The following is a 27,437-nucleotide window of genomic DNA, read 5'->3' on the forward strand; positions in this document are numbered from 1 at the left end:
AATAGTCATTATAGCCCAGCACCTTCTGACAACACTAAAACACAATGTTGATAATTTAGGCCAGGGAGTCCACTGTGGAATCTTAAATCACAGTCAATTCATTGGGACAGAAACCATTCCTAGCAACTACTGTTGCAGGGCAGTAAAGTTCTGATTTAAAGACTCTTACCAGAAAGTGTCCAGGGTGAGGTGAAAAAAAACTAAAAAGTGAAATGTTGCTTAAAACATTATTTTAAGTATGTGTTTTGGAATCCCGTTTTGATCGTGTTGCCCAAAAGGTTAACATCTTAATCAAACATAATGCTTACAAATATTGGTGTACGGCAGTTTTATTTTTTTATTTTTATGTCAAGTATCAGGGAGACTGAACATCCAAACATCCCCCCAAAAAATGTATCTGTATTTCCATTCAAAATAAGGCCGCTTTCAACGGCTTGGAAGGTGAGTCATTATTCTTGGTGACCAAGGTAACCACCGTAATGATTTTTTTTTTGTGATCGATTTTACTACCATTAACCTTCCACTGAATTATCAGTTAGAATGTGGCAAATCTTAACTCTGGGTTTTCACCAGATACTATTTATAATTCCCAAACAGAAAGCAGTCATTTTCAATGAAAGGGAGGTGAAGTGCAGAGGCTTGACGATGCCATCAGAACTTTATGCAAATCATGAGCAGTCGCTTTGCGATAATAACCAAACTGGGGTGTCTTGCTAGCCTCCCAGCCAACATGCTGTTTGGCACACTGTTCAGAAGAAACAACAAAGGAAAAAATAAATAATATATCTATTTTTTTTAAATCGAAGAGATGACTTACTGTAAAGTGATGTCTGGGTAAAACATAGCATAAAGCGTGTTAGTTGTAGATCATGCAGCTGCTACCCAAGAGCTTACCTCAGTTTCTTGTCCATCCTCCCATTGGCCTTGACAGTATCAATAGACAAAAGATACCATGGTCTTTCGGCATATTTCTATAACAGTTCTCACTTGATAATTGCGGACTAGGCTTTTGTTGTTGTAAGAATGCTTATTTAACATTCTTATGGAAACACCATACCTACTCACAAACCTTGGAGAACACCGTCTTAATAATGACATTTGAAAGGGTTGTGAACAGGCGAGATCAGCTTATGGAAACAGATCTTGTTAACTTTTACCGAGTTACAGTGGTCTAGTGGTTACACCACCACCCTCAAAACATACAAGGGCACACAGTAGCAAAAGGGGTGTTCCTATTGTAGAAATTCACATAGTTCCAAAATGTTTCACCCTACTAAAACAGGTTGTCATGTTATGACTGTCGTGGTGTCACAACAGTTATGTCCTTATTATACAGGTAGTATGTGACCCTTAATCCAGGCTCAGTGTAATGTGTGACCAGAAGTTAAACAAAGACCGCATAGGATTATAAAAAATAAAAAAATGAATACGTTTAAAAATGTACAGTAGGTGTAACAACGGTTCATGGACGTATTCTTATAGTCTAGAGACATGTTGTTAGACCTAGTATAAACCAGCCTTTGGAGAACAAAGGGTTGAGGTGAGGAGGAGAGGTCAGTCACGACAGATCATGCTGTGGCATCGGTGTTAGATTGAGGTCAGCAGGTCGTAAGGCGCCCACGGGGCAGACCGCAGGGCGGGTGATGAGTGACCCGGGCCTCTTGGCCCACAAGTCAGAGAGAAGACGTGACTGGGTGAATGTGTGGGGTTAATACCAGGCATGCCAGCTTTGGTAAAAGTGCAGGAAACGGTACGACCATTGAAACTTACGTATTGTGGGAAATGCATTCCGTTCTGTATTTTTTTCCCAAGGAGAACAATTATACAATGCAGCAGACATTTGAGACAGATTAGAAAATATTGAAACAAAAAATACAAGTTCAGTTAACACAGTAAGAAAACACACTAAAAGGCAGTTGGTGCTTCCTGTCCATATGATCCGTATGCACCAGGAACTTAAACCAAGCAGCGTTTGGGTTGGATAAACAATTCCAAAAGCAGATGAGGAAATGACACATTTCCTTTCATAAATCGTATAATTTATATTGATCACCGCAATCGATGTGATTGTGATCAGAACTTTGAAAACTATAGATAATTAAGACTTATACCGAACAAACTTACCATGGTGGCAGGGTTCCATGTGGTAGAGGGAGCAGTCTTTGGTTGCCAATTGTTTCCACCCGTCAACTTCTTCTCACCAGGCTGACTCCAATGAATATCACTAAATAAAAAATGGAAATGTTAATTATTTTTCATTTAACTGCCATATCAGTATTGGGGGGGAATTTAAAAAAAAGTTTTTAAAGTGATTCCGGTTTAGTTAACATAGCATTCTTACTTTTTTGCCACGCCATTGCCAATTCCCAAATCTGAAAAGGAAAGAGAATGCTTTGACAGTTGAGTGCATAGAGCCACTGACTTGACAATGTCCAACAGAGCTGGCACGTGACACTTCATCTGGAAGCTGGTCTGCTAAGAATTTTGAGTATTCATCAATAGCATATGCAGTTGACCAGTAAAGTAGGAGAAAGGCCTAAGGAGCACGTTAATGATACATACTGCCGACAAGGTTGGCCAAGGACGAGTCCAGGTCGTCGGACACCAGCTTTCCAGGCTGCTGCCCGCTGGGGATTTGCCCCTGGCCGGGCAAGGAGGCCACTGTGGGTTTGAGGATGCCACCTAAAACATTGTTTTAAAAGAAAAGGGGGCAGGGTGGGAGGGAGTGACGGAGGGAAAAAGCAGGTAGTAAAGGAACGCCAGACGTTGACACACAACACCAGAGACGAGACAGGTAAGAGGAAATGGTTAACGTGAGCGAAATGGGAAGCGGGTGTTGCATGAGAAAATGACATTTCTGGCGGTCCGGGACTAAGGAGTGTATAGTCAACTCACTCACCCAGTCATGCATGTGCCATGCAAAAGCCAAGGCCCAAAGTGTGTGTTCACCCAATGGACAAGGGAGAGAAACAAAAACAACAGTGAGGTCGTGAGCGAAACGCCCCAAAAACCACACATTACATACGTGTACATTCTCCTCTCTTCACTAACACTTTATTGAGCTGACAAATGTTCCCATCGGTGACGTGCTTATGACTTCATAGGCACAACTACTCAGGGGCAGTAGTCTATATTAAGAGAGATTGATAGTCCCACTACTAATTTCCTAAACTCTTCCGTTTTCCTTAAAGATCATGCAAGATTAGACAATGTGAAAGGAATAAAATGACTAGATGGACTTAAGGAATACTACACAAAAAATACATAACATCATGCATTTTACATCCTATGATGTATCATGGAATGTTTTTGCTTTCCATAAAGTGCTTTATCTTGAAAACATGAAGAGAAAAAAAAGTGGGGGGGGATTTTATTAACAATAGAAAAATTGACAAAGTACTAAAATATGTTTTTTGAATGTAGTATTCTTTTAAAAAGAGACAGTTTAAAGGAATACTATGCTAAATGCATCATACTGGCTGTATTTTGAAAGTTGATAGCTTGCAAAACATTCTGGGACTATATCAACAACGGGATAATGAAACAAATACCAAAACATTGTTTTTGGGTAGTTTTCCTTTTAAGTGTTATGTTACAGTGTGATGCTGAGGAAAGCACTACCCGGAGTCTTTGGGTTCTATTCATGACAAACTGCCATGTTGCAGGCCCCAGCAGTGAAAGAGTTCAAGAAGAGTTCATTAAAGAAGCTCAAAGGCACCAGAGCAGACCTGAAACCCACCATGACTCGAATGACAGACAGGTAACTGAAAATAGTGCATATGAATCCCTGAGGGAAGTCTGTGCTTTCCCATCCCCCAAAATATAAAAATAAGAAAATGAATGCTTCTTTAGGAACACTTCAAAGCAAATCATTCATGCCCATATTTCATGGTGGTACATTTTCTCAATCATTGACCAAGCACTCGCTGCAAGTATATTGAAGTCATTTCCAAAACATCCAATCCCCAAGCACTGCAATGGCCCATGAGGTGAGTTGCCCCCAGTGGGCAGCAGAGGATGTGGTGCCCATGGGAGAAGCATTATGTTGCCCCTAGACACTGTTCTAAGTTCAGGTTTGTGATTGCAATCTGATGGTTAAGGTTAGAATTAGGAGAGGGTAAGCTGATCCTAGAGATGTGCCGAAGGGTAACTTTTATGTGAAGCGACGGAACACTTCAAAGCAAATCATTTCATGCCCATACTTCATGGTGGTAAATTGGGAGAGGTAGGGGGATATGGGATCTTTACCCGCCGAGTCCACGTTGTTGCCAAACACAGAGTCAAAGTCGACATTAAGGCCTCTGGCGGTCTGAGGCTGCGGGGTGGGAGAAGCTGAGAACCCTGGGTCAGAGGAAACAGAAGAGGGTTGGGGGCTGATATTAGTTGAGGCATTAATCAAGCCATTAAGCTTTCTGGTGTAAAATGGAAGTCATTTCTTTCACTTGTTAACTTAATTAAGTAGGATGGTTCCACCATCTTCAGCCATCTTGCAGAAACCCTTCTTGTCTATTCAAATCTATTCTGTACACCCAAGTTCACTATTCGGACCAGAGATAAGACAAGGAGACAGTAGGAATGGCAAGCCCCAGGTACTTACCTCCAAATAGACCAGCTACAGCAGGGGGCTCAGATTGAAAGAGAGGGGTGGTAGGGTAAGATGCTGGCCCACAGAAGGAGTCTGACACACAACCAGAGGCAAGCAGGAAGGATGGACAGCAAAGAGGCCGTTTTAGAAGGCACATTGAGAAACAAGATTAGAAATGAAAATAAATGACAAATGAGAAGTGTAGCTCCAGAAAAGTGCACAAGATGGTCAAAATGGAAAAGTAAAATCTAGCAGAGCAGTTTGTGAAAAGGAAGGAATTCTTCAAAAAGCTTAAACACAAAACCCTAGTACTCAAAGCAAAAACGGCAATCAGGAAAGCAGCTACACCAGAGCAAACATGAACCCGGGGTAGGTTCAGGGTCCTATGTTTCCGTGGTTTCCAGAAAACATAGGTCAGTTGGGTTCCCCATCATAGTACCTGAGATAAACTGCTCTATCCGCACTGTGTGCTCATGATCAGATGCAATGGAGGTGCTCGAATCAATAAAGGGATTGTAATGATCTGGAGAATCAAAAATAAAATACAAATTCAAGCAACAATGCGATTGGTTTCCTTATCTCACAAAAAAAAAAAAAAAGAGGCAAAAACAAATGACAGAAGTCTTATGTTACATTATATGAGGAAACAGAGTCAGCGGCATTCCAAAATCTCCTGTGTCATCACAGCACACAGTCAAACAAAAACTAATAATATACTGTCGCAGCAAGTGTTTTAGGTAACGGTGCTAGAAATTGACAAAGACCACACGGTCGAAATGCATAATCTTTTTCAAAATAAAAGTGCACCATATACTTAAAACCTTGTTGGTGCGGTCATTTATGTGAAACGCTATCACCTTTCCTTATTTGGAATACCAAAGACCAACAACGACCCAGATAAGCACCCGATTCCTGAAAAAAACATTGGTAGCGCCAGCACATCTAACTACAACATCATATACCCCATGTAAATACAAATCACACGCACTCACAGCTTGAGGTGTAAAAACTAGGACAAAGAGGGCAGAATGGTGCATCCAGGCTGAATACGACAAATGGGGACAATTGACAACATCCCATAATAGAGAAAGAAAAATGTTGTTTACCACCAAACATTTCATGACTGGGTGTCCTAGAACTAACACCATCGGAAGATTCGACAGGTAGATGGACAGCATCAACAACAGGATGTGATAGGAAAGGGTTAAAGTTTGGAATGGAGTCATCGACAGCTTCTGTAGAAGTGAAAGGATCTACACAGGCAAAGGGAACAAACAGAAGAAGAGAACCGGGAGGTATTAGTAGAGGACGATGAGTCAGGTCAAACGAAGCATGCAGAAACACAACACAGGGTGCGGCAGAACATAAAACCCACACCAGAATTCGTCATGAACTGTGAGTTCTTATAAAAATAAAAAAACAGCCTCATTGTCACCCAGTCACAAAAATTGTATCTAAGCTATAGTAAGCAATATTTGACATGAAGCAGGTTCTTCTATCACATGCATCTAACCCCATAATATGTTTACACCAAAGGCCATATACTAAATTTGTGCACCAGTCCAAAATGTTCACTTCTTCACATGAAAACAAACAGAGCCTTAAAAAAGGGATACTTCGGAATTTTGGCAATGATGCCCTTTATCTAATTCCCTAAAGTAAGATGAACTTGTGGATACCATTTGTATGTCTACGTGTTCAGAATAAAAGGATGTTTAGTACTTTCGCGAGCCAATGCTAACTAGCGATAGCACAATGACTGGAATAAAACACAAAAGAACGTTTTAGTTGAGGGACACTAAACTTGGTGTATTTGTAAGTGAAAAGGCAAACACGGGTTGGTTTGTATCTAATCATTTCAACCTTATCATTATTTACTTTCCATTTGACACAAGACCCTGAATTCCAAAGCACACACAACATTACAGGGCACTCAAGATAAAGGTGCCTCTTAATTTGCCATCTCTGATGAGGTTTAACTACCAATCCCATGAATGGACAGAAAGTGTCATAGCAATCAGATGGGGTAAATTAACAACTTGAATATCTGCACAGTCCAGCCGGAGTTGCTGACAGTTTGCCTAGCAAACTACCCAACTGTGATTTAACTGTTGATTGACTTTAGCTGATATTGAGAAGTCTCACCACCCAAATTTTATTTTACCCCCTATCTAGTCTCATTTCTGCAACTCCTCAACGGGATCGTGAGGCAAAGGTCGAGTCATGCGTCCGCCAAAAAGCGCTTCTTAACACCCGCCTGCTTAACCCAGAAGCACCAATGTGTTGGAAGAAACACCGTTCTACTGACGACCGAGGTCAGCCTGCAGGCACATGGCCCGCCACAAGGAGTCGCTAGAGCCCAGACGCTGGGCCAAATTGTGTGCCGCCCTATGGGACTCCCGATCACGGCCGGCTGTAATACAGCCCGGGATCGCACCCGGGTCTGTAGTGACACCTCTAGCACTGCAATGTAGTGCTGCGCCACTCAGGAGGCCTCGCCACCCAATTCAAGTTCCCCAATAGCCTTCAGGAGTTAGGTCAAATACACAAGGAATATCCCCCACCAGCAAACTGAGTTAAGTCGTTTAAGTAGGCACGAGCTTGCTTGAACATGTATGACTATGACACATGTACAGGCCTATCACATTAGTTTACACAGAGGAATACAATGAAAGAGTGTGTATATGTACAGTATGCTTGTCAATAAGGGGTGTAAAACAGGTGTTCACGGTGTGATGGGAGCTTTCACCTCCCCATGTGTTGGCTGTCGGCAGGCCAGTGGAGATGGGCAGTGCCTGCTGCTGAAACGCAGGCTGCAAGTCCAGCAGGTCGCTCGCCGCCTTGGAAGTGCTTGAGTGGAGAGGAGGAAGAGAAGTGTAAAAGACAAAGATTCATCAGTCTCCCAAATAGCTAAATCCCCAACTCTACCGTAGCCTATTCAAAAGGTTTTCATAACGCTCAAGGTAGAAGTTGCATCTAGCAGACGGGGGGCTTTCTACCTATTCCTTACTCACACCCCTCACCTACAAAAAAAAAAAGTTTAAAACAATCCCAAACATTTCAAGCACACACACACTGAAGGCAAACGTTACAGTCTTGTTTGAGCAGTCGAGCAGGTGAAACAGTAGTCTCTCTGAAAGTCACATGCAATCAATAACCTTTGAACAGCCAGAGGCGCTCCTTGAACAGCTACCCTGATCTGACTCATTTTATGTATGAGATTATTTTTTAGAAGTACATTGACATTCATGCAACTGTAGCACGACCGATACGTTCCATTGGCATAGATTTTTTTAGGTGGGCAAAGGCACAGTGTGTAAGAATAGATGGGCAGGCCTATTAATAGCAATGGAGTGTTTGTCTATATGGTAACATGGCACTGACTTGTCTGGCTTCTCTTGGAATAGGCCCTGAACTACTGAGCAGTGGCTTGCTAGTGTGGAATGAGGTTTGCCCAGTCTAAATTCAACAACCCTCAACCACAAGGCTACTATTAATGCCCCACTCAAAGATCTGAAATAACTGGATGGGTAAACAAACTTAAAACATAATGTGCATCCCAAATGGCACCCTATTCCCTATACGGCTCTGGTCAATGGTAGTGTACTTTAGGTAATAGGATGCCTTTTGGGAGACACCCATAAACTTCACAAGGAGTTGTGATCATATCAGTGCCTGGACACTACGCATGTAATCTAGTTTTTTGGCCAACACCGCCACTTTTACATTAATGTGCACTGAAAATAATGGAATTACAATAGTAGACATGGGTACATAAAACCACACAGAAAAAGAAGGAAACCGCAACAGTGTCTTAATAGAGCGTTGGGCCACCACAAGCCAGAACAGCTTCAAATGCACCTTGGCATAGATCCTACAAATGTCTGGAACTCCATTGGAGGGATGCGACACCATTCTTCCACGAGAAGTTCCATAATGGTGTTTTGTTGATGGTGGTGGAAAACGCTGTCTCAAGCACCGCTCCAGAATCTCAGAGAAGAGTTAAATTGGGTTTAGATCTGGTGACGGACAACCATGGCACATGGCCAAACTATTCAGTGACCACTTGTGCCCCGTGGATGGGGGCATTGTCATCCTATGGGGGCATAGCCATGGTAGCCAATATAATGGCCTCCCCAGCATTTTTATGCATGACCCTAAGCACAATGGGATGTTAATTGCAGAAGCACCCGCTTTCAATATACTTTTTTTGTATCCCTCATTTACTCAAGTGCTTCCATTCATATAGGCTGTTTCCTGTATATAAAAAGTACTTAGGCCAGCCAGCATGGCATCTATGATGGAGTGGAAGTATATTTTAAATAAAGAAACATAACTGAGGGGTTAGGCTGTTTATTGATAAATGACAGTGCTACCAACCTTTATGTACGAGTTGGCAGCAAAGCAATGGCACCAAACTCCTCATTATTTTGCTCAGCACAAGTTTTATTAGCTAGCCGAGTAACTAGAGTTTGTCTGTATGAACTACTAACATTCCACAGCATTTTGCTAGACAGACCCGACAGCTGTTTGAGTATCAGCCTCTGCCTTCACTACTCTGTCATGTTGCCTGCTTAGTGACAGACTCTCCTCGCTCCATCAGTTACACTGAGAAGACACTGGTGTTGATGGTCAGAAGGGAGGAGGCAGTCGGGCATAGATATGGGTAAGGGCTAGGATAGAAAGGGTGCTCTCACCTGTTTGCGAAGCTGGGCGTGGAGAAGAGGTCGATGGCCGGTGCTGTGTTGATGGTCCCACCGTCCATTGACACAGGGGAGGAAGCCGTGGTGGCAGAGAAAGAAGGCCCCTTCTGGAGTTCCTTCAGACGCTGCTCCTAAGTGGACCGGGACAAATTCAACAAAACCCAACACCAGGCCTACCTACTAGCCAAATCAAATGAAAATACAAGCTCTGAAAATTTTATTTTTTAACTTAATTTGGTGCTGGGGAGTCACTGGAATCATCAGCCAATGACTAATGACCTCAGGAGAGCAACTTATGAGCTAAAAAAAAATATCCCAAAACGCTGAAAAGCCAGAACAGATTAAACCCAGTAGGGTAATAGGCAAAGCGAACAAGGGCACTAGAAGAAAAATGTACCTTTAGCGCTTTTAGGCGAGCCTGCTCTTCCTCCAGAGCTGCCTGTTTCTCCCTCTCGTCCACTTTGGTGAAAGATATGCCCGTGTTGGCCAAAGAGGAGACAGCGTTGGAGAGTGTGCTAGCCCTTGAGGGACAGAAAAAGAGGAAGAGAGAGATAGGGGTCAGCAGGGGGGACTGTTAACAGGCCATTGTCAAAAGTGCTGTGCTGGCAGAAGAAGAGTTCTACAAGCTCAGTAAAAGAAAGTGGTGCATATTTTTACAACTGCACTTCGATAGATGGCTACAATAGTAGCAGGAGGTTGGCATAAAATAGAAAGGATTTCTGCTTGAGGGATAATTCAATTTTATAATACACTTCTCCCATTCTAAACAGAAAACCTGTATGAGCACTGATGGTCAGTGCACATAATTATAGTGCATTTAAAGACACAAAAAGGAAACAAATCAAATGCCCCTGATATTAGCCACAGACAAGTACGTCTTTATTAAAAATGTAGGACTTGCATGAATTTAAGATAAAAACACTGCAACTGTAGCTCCCGGAGCATTTGTCAATATTTTCAAGGAAACAACTGGCAAAACACAGAAAGGAAAAGCATATTGAAAAGCATATGGGATTGCTGCCCACCAACAAACACTTCAGCGCCAACTCATAGGCACTTGCTAAATTTGGTGCCTGAGCAAACAGGCTTTGTCTAACTGGACTGCATTGGACTGGCAAGTGAGCAAAGGGAAGGGAAAAGGACTACCTGCTGGCTGCTGTGGAATCTTTCACCTTCTTCCCTTCTAAAGAAGCCAAATGCTGCTCCAAGGCATCTAAGAGGCTACTGGGGGCCTATTATAAAATGGAAAGACACAGTGAGTTCAAATTTCAGGAAAAAAATATATAAATCACAACCGGGTAACAGCAGAAGGAAACAAACAGTAAGGATGCTCAGCTATTTCACAACGCACACGAAGAGAACGTACTAGGCTTACAAACACAGAAAGAGTGAGATAGATACTTACACAAACTGTAATCTGAAGATGGAAAATTAAGGAAAGATACAGAATATGAAGGTGATAATTGTCAGCGATAATAAAATAGGTTTTGGGAGAAAGGTACCAACTAACTAAAGGAATTTAAAAAAATCCAAAACAGTAAAATACAAAGCACAAAATGAGAGACCTTATACTGCTGGTCTTGGTAAAGCACCATCTGAACATGTTCGTAAAAACAATGTTAAACATGTTATTCTAAGATTAGATAAGTAAGTGAGAGAAACAGGTAACTGCCAAAATAAAGGAAACCCTTGAGTAAGTGATGTATACAAAGTATATTGAAAGCAGGTGCTTCCACAGGTTTGGTTCCCGAGTTAATTAAGCAATTGACAGTCCATCATGTAGAAAAATGCCCAGTGGCTCATTATTTTGGCTAGAAGAAATCTATGACTTGTGGTCTCAAAAGGAACATATGGGGGGGGTGTCACTAAATGTAACTAAATTGAAATTGAACCTGTAATCAAAGTAGTCCCCAAAAGCGAGTATTTATCATGAGGGCCATAAACAACAACTAGTACTCCTGCATATGCCAGGAAAGGTTCAATTAGCATCTTCCTGGTAGAAATATTTATAAACTGCTGAGGTGTAATCACTTGAGGACACAGGCTCAAGTAAAAACAGTACAAATCTGATAAAATATGACATTTTATATGAATCATTTTCTATTCAACAAAACCGTATGAAATTCGATTTTTTTCTAAATATAGTATACAATAACTAAGATGTCACCTTCCTTATAACTGTAAAATACATTTGTACATTTAAAATGTTAGATTTATATTTTCTACAGGGTCTCTCGATCTAAACATCTGCCCACATCGCTGTGAAAGTCAGAGCTCTAGCTTGGCTTCCTGAACTCGCCTTTAATCTCTTATTAATCTTGTCCATCTATGACAAAGTGTTTGTTTCAAATCTATGAGTCTATGATGTGATCTTCCTGTCTGAGTTGGCATCCCCCCTTGGGTTGTGCCGTGGCAGAGATCTTTGTGGGCTATACTCGGCCTTGTCTGCATAGTTATGTCTGTAATTTGTCGAAGCTCAGTAATTTGTTGAAGCTATTTTGGCAGCAATTACAGCCTCGAGTCTTCCTTGGTATGACACTACAAGCTTGGCACACCTGTATTTGGGGAGTTTCTCCCTTTCTTTTCTGTAGATCCTCTCAAGCTCTGTCAGGTTGGATGGGGAGCGTCGCTGCACAGCTATTTTCAGGTCTCTCCAGAGATGTTCGATTGGGTTCAAGTCCGTGCTCTGGCTAGGCCACTCAAGGACATTCAGACACATCCCCACAGCATGATGCTGCCACCACCATGCTTCACCGTAGGGCTGGTACGAGGTTTGCTCCAGACGTGACGCTTGGAATTCAGGCCAAAGAATTCAATCTTGGTTTGATCAGACCAGAGAATCTTGTTTCTCATGGTCTGAGAGTCTTTAGGCGCCTTTGGGCAAACTCCATGTGCCTTTTACTGAGTGGCTTCAGTCTGGCCACTCTACCATAAAGGCCTGATTGGTGGAGTGCTGCAGAGATAGTTGTCCTTCTGGAAGGTTCCTCTATCTCCACAGAGGAACTCTAGAGCTGTGTCAGAGTGATCATCGGGTTCTTGGTCACATCCCTGACCAAGGACCTTCTCCCCAGATTGCCGTTTGTCCGGGTAGCCAGCTCTAGGAAGAGTCTTGGTGGTTCAAAACTTCTTCCATTTAAGAATTATGGAGGCCAATGTGTTTTTTGGGACCTTTAACGCTGCAGAAATGTTTTGGTACCCTTCCCCAGATCTGTGCCTCGACACAATCCTGTCTCTGGGCTCTACGAACAGTTCCTTTGACCTCATGGCTTGGTTTTTGCTCTGACATGCACTGTCAACTGTGGGACCTTGGAAAGGCACACACCGGTCTATACAAATCATGTCCAATCAATTAAATTTACCACAGGTGGACTCCAATCAAGTTGAAGAAACAGCAAGGATGATCAATGGAAACAGGATGCACCTGAGCTCAATTTAAGTCTCATAGCAAAAGGTCTGAATACTACGCAAATAAGGTTGTTTATTTAATACATTTTCAAAAATGTCTAAAAACCTGTTTCTGCTTTCATTATGGGATATTGGTCGGAAATGGTCGGAACCGGTACCAGAACCAAGGAGGTGTGGGGGGCTTGGATTTACTGTCCTCGTGGTTACCGGAAATCGACAAGTCCCCACAAGGATAGTAAAATCAAGGAACCGTTCCCCAGTCCCCAAGAACAAAGGCTATTTTAGGCTCAAGGTTTATGGAAAATAGGAGTGTAAATACATTTCAGCTTCCCACAAGGACAGTAAAATATTTGCTGTGTGTGTCTGTCTAAGTCACCAGATCTATCTGAATTTCACCTATCGGATAGGATTAAATGCATAGCAATAGCATGAATAGAGTGGACTAATCATTGGCTTAAATGGGGACCCGCGTTCTATTAATTACATTTCAATGCATTTAATCCTGTCGGCAAAATCCAGATAATTCATTTTTGAAAAACTGGGCCCAGATATGCAACCCAATTGAACACTTAAGGGAGATTCTGTAGAGGCGCCTGAGACAATGTTTTCCACCACCATAAACAAAACGGCAACTTATAGAATTTCTTGAGGAAGAATGGCACCACATCCCTCCAATAGAGTTCCAGACACTTGAAGAATCTACATCGCATTGACACTGTTCTGCCAACTTGTAACGCCCTATTAAGACACTTTATGGTGGAGTTTCCTTTATTTTGGCAGTTACCTGAAGCTAACCCCAATCAAAATGTGTCCCTTTGAAAGGTGACATGTAAATGGTATAATAGCATACCGTGTCTATAATTTCCAATATATGCAAAGTAGGTGTATTATTGTCCTCCTAGTTCTTTCATCTCGGCTCTAGCCAACTCGATATAGCCCTTGACAAAGGCAGATGTTAACACCTTTATGTGCTGTATGCAGTACAAGGTCAGGGGAGAGCGAGTGAGGCCCGGTTTGAATGCAAATTAAGTGCACCCTTCCTTTCTCCCTGCCTTGATCACAGGTCTAGAAGTGATTGGATAGATGAGAGAAAGGATATCAACCCATTGCTATTGCTTTCACCAATCCAACCAAATCAGATCTGTGATTATCTGAAGGGAGGACGGAAGCATTTTGAAAGTATTCGGACAGGGTCCAAGTCTGGCATTTCCTCTATGACGGGCCTACATGCAGTGTGGGCCCAGCAAGCAATATGTTATAGCTAGAGCTGTGCATAGGTACAGAGCCCTGGAGCAATTTGGAAGGTCTGAAACTGCAGCAGGTGGCAGGGTGGTGAGAGTGGTGAGAGCAGTCAGCACACTGAGGTGGGGTTGAAAGTAAAGTCAAGCTAAGGGGTCCAGCAGGGCTCCGTCTCAGTGCACTTTCAGGCAGATAGAGGAAAGTGACAAATACATTTTACTTGGGGAAAGCCTTTCAAGCTACTCAAGGACAGTTCAAGTAAGCCTACATAAAATCAAGTGTAGTGCATAAAATCAAGTGCATCAATTAAAAGTGCAATTTAAAAATCAAAGGACCAGATTAAACAGGACCGATAAAAAGGAGGGATGGAGGGGGTTGGGTAGAGGATACGAACCCAGTTTAGGATAAGGGTTTAGGTTTAGGGGGTAGAGTTGGGAATAGGATACAGACCCAGTTTCGGCTATTGAGTGACTATACACACACACGGGAACTAGGAAGGTGCAGAGGGGGGCAGAGTCAATCATGGACACTGGGCTATAGGTTCTCTCTAAGAGGTGTGTTTTGAATGAGATGACTGTCTGCATGTCGTATGTGTGGGGAGAGTGCTTTCCAGAGCCTGGGTGCCAAGCAGCTGAAGGCCCTGGCACCCATGATGGAGAACTGGAATGCGGGGGTGAAAAGGAAAACAGCAGAGCGGAGGGAGGGGGCATAGGCTGGGAGAAGGTCAGCGAGTTCAGTGGGTGCCAGGTTGTGGAGGGATTTCTAGGCGAGGAGGAATGTCTTGTAGTCAATACGGGATTGCACAGGGAGCCATTATTGATTGTGGAGTATCGGTGTGATGTGTTTAGTTGATCTGAGGATGCTGGCAGCAGTTTGCTTTTACCTCACTTTTAACATCTTACCTGGGAGAGGTCTGGAATGTCCCCTCGATCAATCCCTACTTGCTGAAAGGAAGAAGAGAGATGGGTCAAGATGATAAAAGCGAATGTAGGAGTCCAATCACACAGAAGTTTCCAAAAGGTGGGATCTTACCTCTGCTACTTTGAGGAACTCAGAGATTCTTGTCATTCGAGTAAGGAATTTCTTGTAGATGTCAAGGCCCTCCTTGCATTGAGTTTTCTTCATGTCAAAGTACTTCTCTGTGAAATTAATAGATAGGGAAATAACAGAACTGGAACTAATGCAAAATAGCAGTGATAAAACACTGGTATTACAGTGCCTTCAGAAAGTATTCAGACCATTTGACTTTTCACATTTTGTTACAACCTTATTTTTATACATAAACATTTTATTTAACTAGGCAAGTCCGTTAAGAACAAATTCTTATTTACAATGACGGCCTACCAAAAGGAAAAAGAAGTCATGCAGGGATAGGTAATGGGATTAAAATGTTTAAATAAATAACAAAAAGGACAACACAGACACCACCACAGCATGGAAGCAACACAAAAAACATAGTACAAACATTAGGCACAGACAACAGCACAAAGGGCAAGAAGGTAGAGACAACAGTACATCACACAAAGCAGCCACAACTGTCAGTGAGTGTCCATAATTGAGTCTTTGAATGAAGAGCTTGAGATATAAAATGTCCAGTTTGAGTGTTTGTTGCAGCTCGTTCCAGTCGCAGACTGCAGCGAACTGAAGAGACGAGCGACCCAGGGATGTGCGCGCTCTGGGGACCTTTAACAGAATGTGACTGGCAGAACGGGTGTTGTATGTGGATGAGGGCTGCAGTAGATATATCAGAGAGGGGAGTGAGGCCTAAGAGGATTTTGTAAATACTCATCAACCAGTGTGTCTGGTGATGGGCATACAGAGATGACCAGTTTACAGAGGAGTATGGAGTGCAGTGATGTGTCCTATAAGGAGCATTGGTGGCAAATCTGATGGCCGAATGGTAAAGAACATCTAGCCGCTCGAGAGCACCCTTACCTGACGATATATAACTTATGTCTCCGTAATCTAGCATGGGTTGGATGATCATCTGAATCAAGGTTAGTTTGGCAGCTGGGGTGAAAGAGGAGTGATTACCATAGAGGAAACCAAGTCTAGATTTAACTTTAGCCTGAAGCGTTGATATGTGCTGAGAGAATGACAGTGTATTGTCTAGCCATACTCCCAAGGACTTGTATGAGGTGACTTCCTCAAGCTCTAAACCCTCAGAGGTAGTAATCACACCTGTGGGAGGAGGGGCATTCTTCTAACCAAACCACATGACATTTGTTTTGGAGGTGTTCAGAACAAGGTTAAGGGTAGAGAAAGCTTGTGGGACACTAAGAAAGCTTTGTTGTAAAGCGTTTAACACAACATCCAGGGAGGTGCCAGCTGAGTATAAGACTGGATAATCTGCATATAAATGGATGAGAGAGGTTCCTACTGCATGAGAAATTATGTTAATGTAAATTGAGAAGAGCGTGGGGCCTAGGATCGAGCCTTGGGGTACTCCCTTGGTGACAGGCAGTGGCAGAGACAGCAGATTCTGACGTTATACACTGCACTCTTTGAAAGTAGTAGTTGCAAACCAGGCCAAAGACCCCTCAGAAACACAACAAGAATGGAATGGTCTACCGTAACAAAAGCTATGGCTAAGTCAAAAATAGCAGCACAACATTGCTTAGAATCAAGGGCAATGGTACATAATTTAGGACGCTTAAGGTTGCAGTGACACATCCGTAACTTGAGCGGAAACCAGATTGCATACCAGAGAGAATACTATAGACCTCAAGAAAGCCAGTTCGTTGATTATTGGACACGTTTTTTCCAACACTTGATACAGGGCAAAATAGAAATAAGCCTATAACTTATGGCTGCAGGGGCAGTAGAGTAGCTTGGATGACAGGTGCCCAGAGTAAACTGCCTGCTCCTCAGTCCCAGTTGCTAATATTTGCATATTATTATTAGTATTGGATAGAAAACACTGAAATTTCTAAACTGTTTGAATGATGTCTGAGTATAAACAGAATTCATATGGCAGGCAAAAACCTAAGAAGAAATCCAAACAGGAAGTGGGAAATCTGAGGTTGGTCGATTTTCAACCCAGCCTCTATTGAATACACAGTGGGATATTGGTTGGGATATTGGACCGAATGAGAAGGGAATGAGTAAGGTCTGCCATGAGCTGAGCATGCTCTGACCACGCACGTTCACACGAGGGAGCTCTGTACCATCGCATTTCTGAAGACAATGAAATTCTCCGGTTGGAACATCGACGTTTTATGTTAAAAACATCCTAAAGATTGATTCCATACATCTTTTGACATGTTTCTACGGACAGGAACGTAACTTTGACATTTCGTCTGCAACTAGGGAACGCGCTTCATGACTTTGGATTTTTTGACCAAACGTGCTAACAAAATTAGCTCTTTGATTTAGTTCGATAATGTCCATTTATGTCCAAACATTTAATGTGGAACTGGGATTCCTGGGAGTGCATTCTGATGAAGATCAAAGGGAATATTTATAATGCCATTTATGAATAATGTTGACTACCCAATAAGGCTGCTTTTTGGCTGCTTTGTTGTCTGAAAGCTGTACTCAGATTATTGCATGGTTTGCTTTTTCTGTAAAGTTTTTTTGAAATCTGACACAACGGTTGCATTAAGGAGAAGTGTATCTATATTTCCATGGCTAACAATTGTATTTGTCGACATTTATAATTTCTGTAAAATGACGTGGCTCTCTGCAATATCACCGGATGTTATAGGAACTAGTGAACGCGCCAATGTATACCGATATTTTTATACAAATGTGCACTTCATCGAACAAAACATATATGTATTGTGTAAAATGAAGTCCTAGGAGTGTTATCTGATGAAGATCAAAGGTTAGTGATTAATTTTATCTCCATTTGTGCTTTTTGTGACTCCTCTTTGGCTGGAAAAATGGCTGAATTTATCTGTGACTTGGTGGTGACCTAACAATCGTTTGTGGTGCTTACGCTGTAAAGCCTATTTGAAATCGGACACGGGTGGGATTAACAAAAAGATTACCTTTAAAATTGTGTAAGAAAATTGTAGGGTAGGGCAAAAAAGTATTTAGTCAGCCACCAATTGTGCAAGCTCTCCCACTTAAAAAGATGAGGCCTGTAATTTATCATATGTACACTTCAACTATGACAGACAAAATGAGAAAAAAAAAAATCCTGAAAACCACATTGTAGGGTTTTTAATGAATTTATTTGCAAATTATGGTGGAAAATAAGTATTTGGTCAATAACAAAAGTTTCTCAATACTTTGTTATATACCCTTTGTTTGCAATGACAGAGGTCAAACGTTTTCTGTAAGTCTTCACAAGGTTTTCACACACTGTTGCTGGTATTTTGGCCCATTCTTCCATGCAGATCTCCTCTAGAGCAGTGATGTTTTGGGGCTGTTGCTGGGCAACACGGACATTCAACTCCCTCCAAAGATTTTCTATGGGGTTGAGATCTGGAGACTGGCTAGGCCACTCCAGGACCTTGAAATGCTTATTACGAAGACACTCCTTCGTTGCCCGGGCGGTGTGTTTGGGATCATTGTCATGCTGAAAGACCCAGCCACGTTTCATCTTCAATGCCCTTGCTGATGGAAGGAGGTTTTCACTCAAAATCTCACGATACATGGCCCCATTCATTATTTCCTTTCCATGGATCAGTCGTCCTGGTCCCTTTGCAGAAAAACAGCCCCAAAGCATGATGTTTCCACCCCCATGCTTCACAGTAGGTATGGTGTTCTTTGGATGCAACTCAGCATTCTTTGTACACCAAAAAGTTATATTTTGGTTTCATCTGACCATATGACATTCTCCCATTCTTCTTCTAGATCATCCAAATGCTTTCTAGCAAACGTCAGACGGGCCTGGACACGTACTGGCTTAAGTAGGGGGACACGTCTGGCACTGCAGGATTTGAGTCCCTGGCGGCGTAGTGTGTTACTGATGGTAGGCTTTGTTACTTTGGTCCCAGCTCTCTGCAGGTCATTCACTGGGTCCCCCGTGTGGTTCTGGGATTTTTGCTCACCGTTCTTGTGATCATTTTGACCCCACGGGGTGAGATCTTGCGTGGAGCCCCAGATCGAGGGAGATTATCAGTGGTCTTGTATGTCTTCCGTTTCCTAATAATTGCTCCCACAGTTGATTTCTTCAAACCAAGCTGCTTACCTATTGCAGATTCAGTCTTCCCAGCCTGGTGCAGGTCTACAATGTTGTTTCTGGTGTCCTTTGGCAGCTCTTTGGTCTTGGCCATAGTGGAGTTTGGAGTGTGACTGTTTGAGCTTGTGGACAGGTGTCTTTTATAATGATAAAAAGTTCTAACAGGTGCCATTAATACAGGTAACGAGTGGAGGACAGAGGAGCATCTTGAAGAAGTTACAGGTCTGTGAGAGCCAGAAATCTTGCTTGTGACCAAATAATTCGACCAAATAATTATTTTCCACCATAATTTGCAAATAAATTCATTAAAAATCCTACAATGTGATTTTCTGGAGAATTTTTTTTTTTCTCATTTTGTCTGTCATAGTTGAAGTGTACCTATGATAAAAAGATGAGGCCTGTAATTTTCAAGTGGGAGAACTTGCACAATTGGTGGCTGACTAACTACTTTTTTGCCCCACTTTAGTTGAATGTGCTGACAACAAAAATCACAAATTATTAATGGAAATCAAATTTGGAGTCACTCAAAATTAAAGTGGAAAACCACACTACAGGCTGATCCAACTTTAATGTAATGTCCTTAAAACAAGTCTAAATGAGGCTCAGTAGTGTGTGTGGCCTCCACTTGCCTGTATGACCTCCCTACAATGCCTGGGCATGCGCCTGATGAGGTGGCGTATGGTCTCCTGAGGGATCTCCTCCCAGACCTGGACTAAAGCATCCACCAACTACTGGACAGTCCGTGGTGCAACGTGGCGTTGGTGGATGGAGCGAGACATGATGTCCCAGATGTGCTCAATTGGTTTCATGTCTGGGGAACAGGCGGGCCATGCCATAGCATCAATGCCTTCCTCTTGCAGGAACTGCTGACACACTCCAGCCACATGAGGTCTAGCATTGTCTTGCATTAGGAGGAACCCAGGGCCAACCGCACCAGCATATGGTCTCACAAGGGGTCTGAGGATCTCATCTCGGTACCTAATGGCAGTCAGGCTACCTCTGGTGAGCACATGGCTGTGCGACCCCCCAAAGAAATGCCACCCCACACCATGACTGACCAACTGCCAAACCGGTCATGCTGGAGGATGTTGCAGGCAGCAGAACGTTCTCCACGGCGTCTCCAGACTGTCACGTCTGTCACATGTGCTCAGTGTGAACCTGCTTTCATCTGTGAAGAGCACAGGGCGCCAGTGGCGAATTTGCCAATCTTGGTGTTCTCTGGCAAATGCAAAACGTCCTGCACGGTGTTGGGCTGTAAGCACAACCCCCACCTGTGGACGTCGGGCCCTCATACCACCCTCATGGAGTCTGTTTCTGACTGTTTGAGCAGACACATGCACATTTCTGGCCTGCTGGAGGTCATTTTGCAGAGCTCTGGCAGTGCTCCTCCTGCTCCTCCTTGCACAAAGGCGGAGGTAGCGGTCCTGCTGCTGGGTTGTTGCCCTCCTACGGCCTCCTCCAATTTCCACCTGTTGTCTATTCCATTTGCACAACAGCATGTGAAATTTATTGTCAATCAGTGTTGCTGGTGGAAAGTGGAAAGTTTGATTTCACAGAAGTGTGATTGACTTGGAGTTACATTGTGTTGTTTGAGTGTTCCCTTTATTTTTTTGAGCAGTGTACTTGTATGCTTGAAGAATTTTAATTATGAGGTTGTTTTGAATTTGGAGCCCTGCAGTTTCACTGGCTGTTGCGGGGGGGGGGGGGGGGGGGGGGTCCGCTCGCCCTAGAAAGGTTGCAGAGCTAACTAAAAAGCATCATTCCCCAAGTGAGGATGGCTTTCACTTCGGCAGTAATAAATTCATGAACTTCTTTGACGAAAAGATCATGATCATTAGAAAGCAAATTACGGACTCTTTAAATCTGCGTATTCCTCCAAAGCTCAGTTGTCCTGAGTCTGCACAACACTGCCAGGACCTAGGATCAAGGAAGACACTCAAGTGTTTTAGTACTATATCTCTTGACACAATGATGAAAATAATCATGGCCTATAAACCTTCAAGCTGCATACTGGACCCTATTCCAACTAAACTACTGAAAGAGCTGCTTCCTGTGCTTGGCCCTCCTATGTTGAACATAAATGGCTTTCTATCCACCGGATGTGTACCAAACTCATTAAAAGTGGCAGTAAAAAAATAAATAATAATCCTCTTGAAAAAGCCAAATATTGACAACATCGGCCTATAACGAATCTCCCATTGCTCTCAAACATCGTTTTAAAAGCTGTTGCGCACCAACTCACTGCCTTCCTGAAGACAAAAAATGTATACAAAACGCTTCTGTCTAGTTTTAGACCACATCATAGCACTGAGACTGCACTTGTGAAGGTGGTAAAGGACCTTTTAATGGCGTCAGACCGAGGGCCTGCATCTGTCCTCGTGCTCCTAGACCTTAGTGCTTCTTTTGATACGATCGATCACCACATTCTTTTGGAGAGATTAGAAAACGAAATTTGTCTACATGGAAATTGGTCTACAAGTTATGGCCTGGTTTAGATCTTATCTATCGGAAATATATCAGTTTGTCTCTGTGGCTGGTGTTCCTCAAGGCTCCATTTTAGGACCACTATTGTTTACACTATATATTCTTCCTTTTGGTGATGTCATTCGGGAAAAATAATGTTAACTTTCATTGCTGTGTGGACGACAAACAGCTGTACATTTCGATGAAACATGGTGAAGCCCCAAAATTGCCCTCACTGGAAGCCTGTGTTTCAGACATAAGTGGATGGTGACACCTTTCCTACTTTTAAACGCAGACAAAACAGTTCTAGGTCCCAAGTTATAAAAAGATTCTGTTGAATCTGACAATTATTCTTGATGAATAAATAAAACTGAAATACCTCGGAGTTACTCTGGACCCTGATCTCTTGACAAAACAAATTTGAAAAGACATTTCAAGGACAGATTTTTTCCATCTACCTAACATCGCAAAAATCAGAAACTTCGCCCCCCACACAAAGACTCAGAAATGTATCAATGCTTTGGTCACTTCTAGATTAGACTACTGCAATGCTCTACTTTCCAGCTACCCGGATAAAGCACTAAAACTTCAGTGCTAAACACAGCTGCTAGAATCTTGACTAGAAAAAAAAAGGATCATATTACTCCAGTGCTAGCCTCTCTACACTGGCTTCCTGTTAAGGCAAGGGCTGATTTCAAGGTTTTACTGCTAACCTACAACGCATTGCATGGGCTTGCTCCTACCCATCTTTCTGATTTGGTCCTGCCGTACATACCTACATGTACACTACAGTCACAAGACTCAGGCCTCCTTACTGTCCCTTGAATTTATAAGCAAACAGCTGGAGGCAGGTCTTTCTCCTATAGAGCTCAATTTTTATGGAATGGTCTGCCTACCCATGTGAGAGACGCAAACTCGGTCTCGACCTTTAAGTCTTTATTGAAGACTCATCTCTTCAGTAGGTCCTATTATTGAGTGTAGTCTGGCCCAGGAGTGTGAAGGTGAACAGAAAGTCACAGGCCTGGCCGGTTCCCCTCTCTCCACTGGGATTCTCTGCCTCTAACCCTATTACAGGGGCTGAGTCACTGGCTTTACTGGTACTCTGCCGTCCCCAGGAGGGGTGCGTCACTGACGTGATCTTCCTGTCTGGGTTGGCGCGCCCCCCCCCCCCCCCCCCCCCCCCCAGCCTTGTCTCAGGATGGTAAGTTGGTGGTTGAAGATATTCCTCTAGTGGTGTGGGGGCTGTGCTTTGGCAAAGTGGGTGGGGTTATATCCTTCCTGTTTGGCCCTGTCCGGGGGTATCATCGGATGGGGCCACAGTGTCTCCTGACCCCTCCTGTCTCAGCCTCCAGTAATTATGCTGCAGTAGTTTGTGTCGGGGGGGGTAGGGTCAGTTTGTTATATCTGGAGTATTTCTCCGGTCTTATCCAGTGTCCTGTGTGAATTTAAGTATGCTCTCTAATTCTCTTTCCCTCCAACTTTCTCTTCGCTCTCAGAACCTGGCCTGATGACTCCTTGCTGTCCACCTGGCCATGCTGCGGCTCCAGTTTCAACTGGTTTTGCCTGCGGCTATGGAACCCTGACCTGTTCACCGGATGTGCTACTTATCCCAGACTTGCTGTTTTCAACTCTCTAGAGACAGCAGGAGCGGTAGAGATACTCCACCTAATCTCCACCTGGCACAGCCAGGAGAGGACTGGCCATCCCTCATATCCTGGTTCCTCTAGGTTTCGGCCTTTCTAGGGAGTTTTTCCAAGACACCGTGCTTCTACACCTGCATTGCTTGCGGTTTGGGTTTTAGGCTGGGTTTCTGTACAACACTTTGACATCAGCTGATGTAAGAAGGGCTTTATAAATGCATTTGATTGATTTAATAGGAATCCTGACTTAATTAAGTGGTGATTAAAGAGCTCAGCCATTTGCTCCTCGTCTTTAACAATCACATCATCAACATTAAGGGACATGGGCAGCTGTGAGGAAGAGGGTTTATTCCCAGGTCTTTAACCATTTTCTAGAACTTCTTGGGGTTAGACCCACAGAGAAAAAAAAACTGCTCCATGAACTAACTTTGGCCTTCCGGAGAGCATGAGTGCACTTATTTCTCCTTTGCCTGAACTAGAGCCCATCAGCCTTTCACCATTCTTGAGGTGGATTAACTCTGCAAGATCACGGTCAAACCAGGGGCTGAACCTGTATTTAATTCTCATCTTAATGGGGGTGTGTTTGTTAATAATACCACTGAATTTTTTTGTCCAAGCATCTTCGACAGAGGGGATGATTATATACTAATTTACAGAGGCCAGGTCATGAAGGAAGTCTTGCTCATTAAAGTTTTTCAGCAAGCGTCTATGACAAATCAGGACAGGTCATTTCACTGAGCAGCCATTACCAACACAGGCTGTAACACAAGGATCATTAAGGTCATTACAGAAAACACCGGACTAATACCTGTCAGGATTATTTGTGAGGATAATATCAAGGAGAGTAGCCTTTTCTGGGTGTTTGGAGTCATACCTTGTGGGATTGGTCATAGTCTGAGAAAGATTTAGGGAGTCCCATTGTATTAGGACTTGGTCAGGTGGTTTAAGCATGTCCCAGTTTAGGTCACATAGCAGGACAAATTCAGACTTAGTGTAAGGAGCCAGGAGAGGGAGTTTAGGCTAGGTAGGGTGCAGGCCGGTGCTGATGGAGGACGGTAACACCCAGCAACAGTCAACGAAGAGCTATTTGAAAGTTTAATGTTTAAAACCATCAAATCAAATTGTTTGGGGACAGACTTGGTGGAGACAACTGAGCATTGAAGGTGATCCTTGGTAAAGATTGCCACTCCACCTTTGGAAGATCAGTCTTGCTGAAAAAGGTTATAACCAGAAAGGTTAACATCAGTGTTCCAAACACTTTCTTAACCACCTCTCAGTAATGACCAACAAATCTGGATTGGAGCTGTGAACCCACAATCGATCCATTTTTAGGTAATAAGCTTCTAATGTTAAGAACAACTTCTTATTTTCAATGACAGCCAAGGAACAGTGGATTAACTGCCTTGTTCAGTGGCAGAACAACACATTTTTACATTGTCAGCTCGGTGACTCGATCTTGCAACCTTTTGGTTACTAGTCCAATTCTCTAACCACTAGGCTACCTACCGCCCCATGGGGTATTGCATGTAGATTGAGGGAGGGAGGGGGTAATTTCATACATTTATGTATAAAAATTGTTGCTCGCCACATTCTTTTTTGTGCTCTGCTTCACCCATTTCTGCTCCTGTAAAAGCATGTTTTTTTTGCACCTCTCGGGGGTGTGGGACGGTAGCGTCCCACCTGGCCAACATCCAGTGAAATTGCAGAGCGCGAAATTCAAAAATACTCAATTCAAATATTTAACATTCTTGAAAATGTGTGTTACACATCGAAATAAAGCTTACCTTCTTGTTAATCCAGCAGCCGTGTCCGATTTCAAAAAGGCTTTACGGTGAAAGCAAACCATGCAATTATCGGAGGACAGCGCTCAGCACACAAAGCATTATGTACAGTTACCAGCCAAGTAGATTAGTCACGAAAGTCAGAAATAGCAATAAAAGTAATCACTTACCTTTGATGATCTTCGTATGGTTGCACTCACAACACTCCATGTTAAACAATAAATGTTTGTTTTGTTCGATAAAGTCCCTCTTTATAGCCAAAAACCTCAATTTTGTTGGCGCGTTTTGTTCAGTAATCCAATGGCTCAAATGCGGTCACTAGAGGCAGACACAAGTATCCATAAAGTTCATAGAAACATGTCAAACGATGTTTATAATCAATCCTCAGGTTGTTTTTAGCCTAAATAAATTGATAATATTTCAACCGGACAAAAGCTTCGTCAATATAAAAGGAAAACAAGAAAGGCGTGCTCTCGGTCGTGCGCAGTAACCAGCTCTGAGAACACACAGGGTCCACTCACTCAATGTTGTCATTCTCCCTCATTTTTCAGAATAAAAGCCTGAAACAATGTCTAAAGATTGTTCACAACTAGTGGAAGCCGTAGGGAACGAAATCTGGGTCCTATCCCTTTAAGTGGTGGACACAATTTCATTGGAAAAAGCAATTTCAAAGTAATGGCACTTCCTGGATGGATTTTCCTCAGGGTTTTGCCAGCCATATGAGTTCTGTTATACACAGACATTATTTTAAACAGTTTTAGAAACGTCAGAGAGTTTTCTATCCAAATATAATTAAATGCATATACTAGCTTCTGGGCCTGAGTAGCAGGCAGTTTACTCTGGGCACCTTATTCATCCAAGCTACTCAATACTGCCCCCAGAGGCAGTTAACCCACTTCCTTGGCCATCATTGAAAATAAGAATTTGTTCTTAACTGACTTGCCTAGTTAAATAAAAGGTAAAATAAAAAATGACAAAGCAAAAATGGGTTTTTAGAAATATCAGCAAATGTATAAAATGTCAAACTGAATATTACATTTACATACGTATTCAGACCCTTTACTCAGTACTTGAAGCACCGTTGGCAGCAATTACAGCCTCGAGTCTTCGATAAGACGCTACAAGCTTGGCACACCTGTATTTGGGGAGTTTCTCCCATTCCTCTTTGCAGATCCTCTCAAGCATTGTCAGTTTGGATGGGGAGCGTTGCTGCACAGCTATCTTCAGGTCTCTCAGAGATGTTCAATCGGGTTCAAGTCTGGGCTCTGGCTGGGCCACTCAAGGACATTGAGACTTGTCTCGAAGCCACTCCTGCGATGTCTTGGCTGTGTGGTTAGTGTCGTTGTTCTGTTGGAAGGTGACCCTTTGCCCAGAGTCTGTGGTCCTGAGTAGGTTTTCATCAAGGATCTCTGTACTGTGCTCCGGTTATCTTTGCCTCGATCCTGACTAGTCTGACCTGCCACTGAAAAACATCCCCACCGCATGACGCTGCCACCACCATGCTTCAGCGTAGGGATGGTGCCAGATTTCCTCCAGATGTGCCGCTTGGCATTTCATCAGACCAGATAATCTTGTTTCTCATGGTCTGAGAGTCTTTAGGTGCCTTTTGGCAAACTCCAAGCAGGCTGTCATGTGCCTTTTTACTGACGGGTGGCTTCAGTATGGCCCCTCTACCATAAAGGCCGGATTGGTGGAGTGCTGCAGAGATGGTTGTCCTTCTGGAAGGTTCTCCCATCTCCACAGAGGAACTCTGGCGCTGTGTCAGAGTGACCATCAGGTTCTTAGTCACCTCCCTGACCAAGGCCCTTCTCCCCCATTTGCTCAGTTTGGCCTGGCACCCAGCTTTAGGAAGAGTATTGGTGGTTCCAAACTTATTCCATTTAAGAATGGAGGCCACTATGTTCTTGGGGATCTTCAATGCTGCAGACATTTTTTGGTACTGTTCCCCAAATCTGTACCTCGACACAAATCATGTCTCGGAGCTCTATGGACAATTCCTTCGACCCCATGGCTTGGTTTTTGCTCTGACATACACTGTCAACTGTGGGACCTTTGCATATCATGTCCAATCATTTGAACTTACCACAGGTGGACTCTGTCCTTGATCTTTCTTCAACTTGATTAATCAGTGGAAACAGGATCCACCTGACAATAATTGAGTCTCATAGCAAAGGGTCTGACTATTTCAATTTTTTTAAAAACAAACACCTTATTTACATATTTGCAAAATGTATAAAAACCTGTTTTTTCTTTGTCATTATGGGGTATTGTGTGGAGATTGATTAAATATAAATCCTCAGCAATTTTAGAAAAAGGCTGTAACTTAAGAAAATGTGGAAAAAGTCAAGGGGTCTGAATACTTTCCAAGGCACTAACAAACACTTATCAAATCAGGATAAACTGTATCAAATAATTAAACAGCCTTTACAAATGAATGGGAGAGATGTTTAATTTTTTATAGTATAATTCCAGAACTGTTCTCTCAAATCA

General features: G+C 42.9%; 1 protein-coding gene across 20 annotated transcripts in view; it reads right to left on the reverse strand.

Annotated features, from left to right (window-relative positions):
- picalma (phosphatidylinositol binding clathrin assembly protein a) overlaps positions 1 to 27,437 on the reverse strand; it is a 57,729-nt gene that overhangs the window by 5,929 nt on the left and 24,363 nt on the right. For 4 of the 20 annotated variants that reach the window (XM_036937713.1, XM_036937707.1, XM_021624048.2 and 1 more), the window contains exons 8-21: positions 14,965 to 15,071; positions 14,835 to 14,876; positions 10,435 to 10,520; positions 9,686 to 9,809; positions 9,283 to 9,419; positions 7,335 to 7,435; positions 5,692 to 5,838; positions 5,025 to 5,108; positions 4,598 to 4,678; positions 4,249 to 4,341; positions 2,563 to 2,682; positions 2,342 to 2,372; positions 2,125 to 2,224; positions 1,771 to 1,794 (exon numbers count right to left, since the gene is read on the reverse strand). In XM_036937713.1, coding sequence (XP_036793608.1) covers positions 1,771 to 1,794; positions 2,125 to 2,224; positions 2,342 to 2,372; positions 2,563 to 2,682; positions 4,249 to 4,341; positions 4,598 to 4,678; positions 5,025 to 5,108; positions 5,692 to 5,838; positions 7,335 to 7,435; positions 9,283 to 9,419; positions 9,686 to 9,809; positions 10,435 to 10,520; positions 14,835 to 14,876; positions 14,965 to 15,071 — 1,277 coding nt within the window. The remainder of the gene's footprint in view (positions 1 to 1,770; positions 1,795 to 2,124; positions 2,225 to 2,341; positions 2,373 to 2,562; positions 2,683 to 4,248; positions 4,342 to 4,597; positions 4,679 to 5,024; positions 5,109 to 5,691; positions 5,839 to 7,334; positions 7,436 to 9,282; positions 9,420 to 9,685; positions 9,810 to 10,434; positions 10,521 to 14,834; positions 14,877 to 14,964; positions 15,072 to 27,437) is intronic. The other 16 variants (XM_036937715.1, XM_036937711.1, XM_036937716.1 and 13 more) reach the window with 14 other exon arrangements.

This window comes from Oncorhynchus mykiss, chromosome 12 (assembly GCF_013265735.2).
Source record: "Oncorhynchus mykiss isolate Arlee chromosome 12, USDA_OmykA_1.1, whole genome shotgun sequence".
Lineage (NCBI taxonomy): Eukaryota > Metazoa > Chordata > Actinopteri > Salmoniformes > Salmonidae > Oncorhynchus > Oncorhynchus mykiss.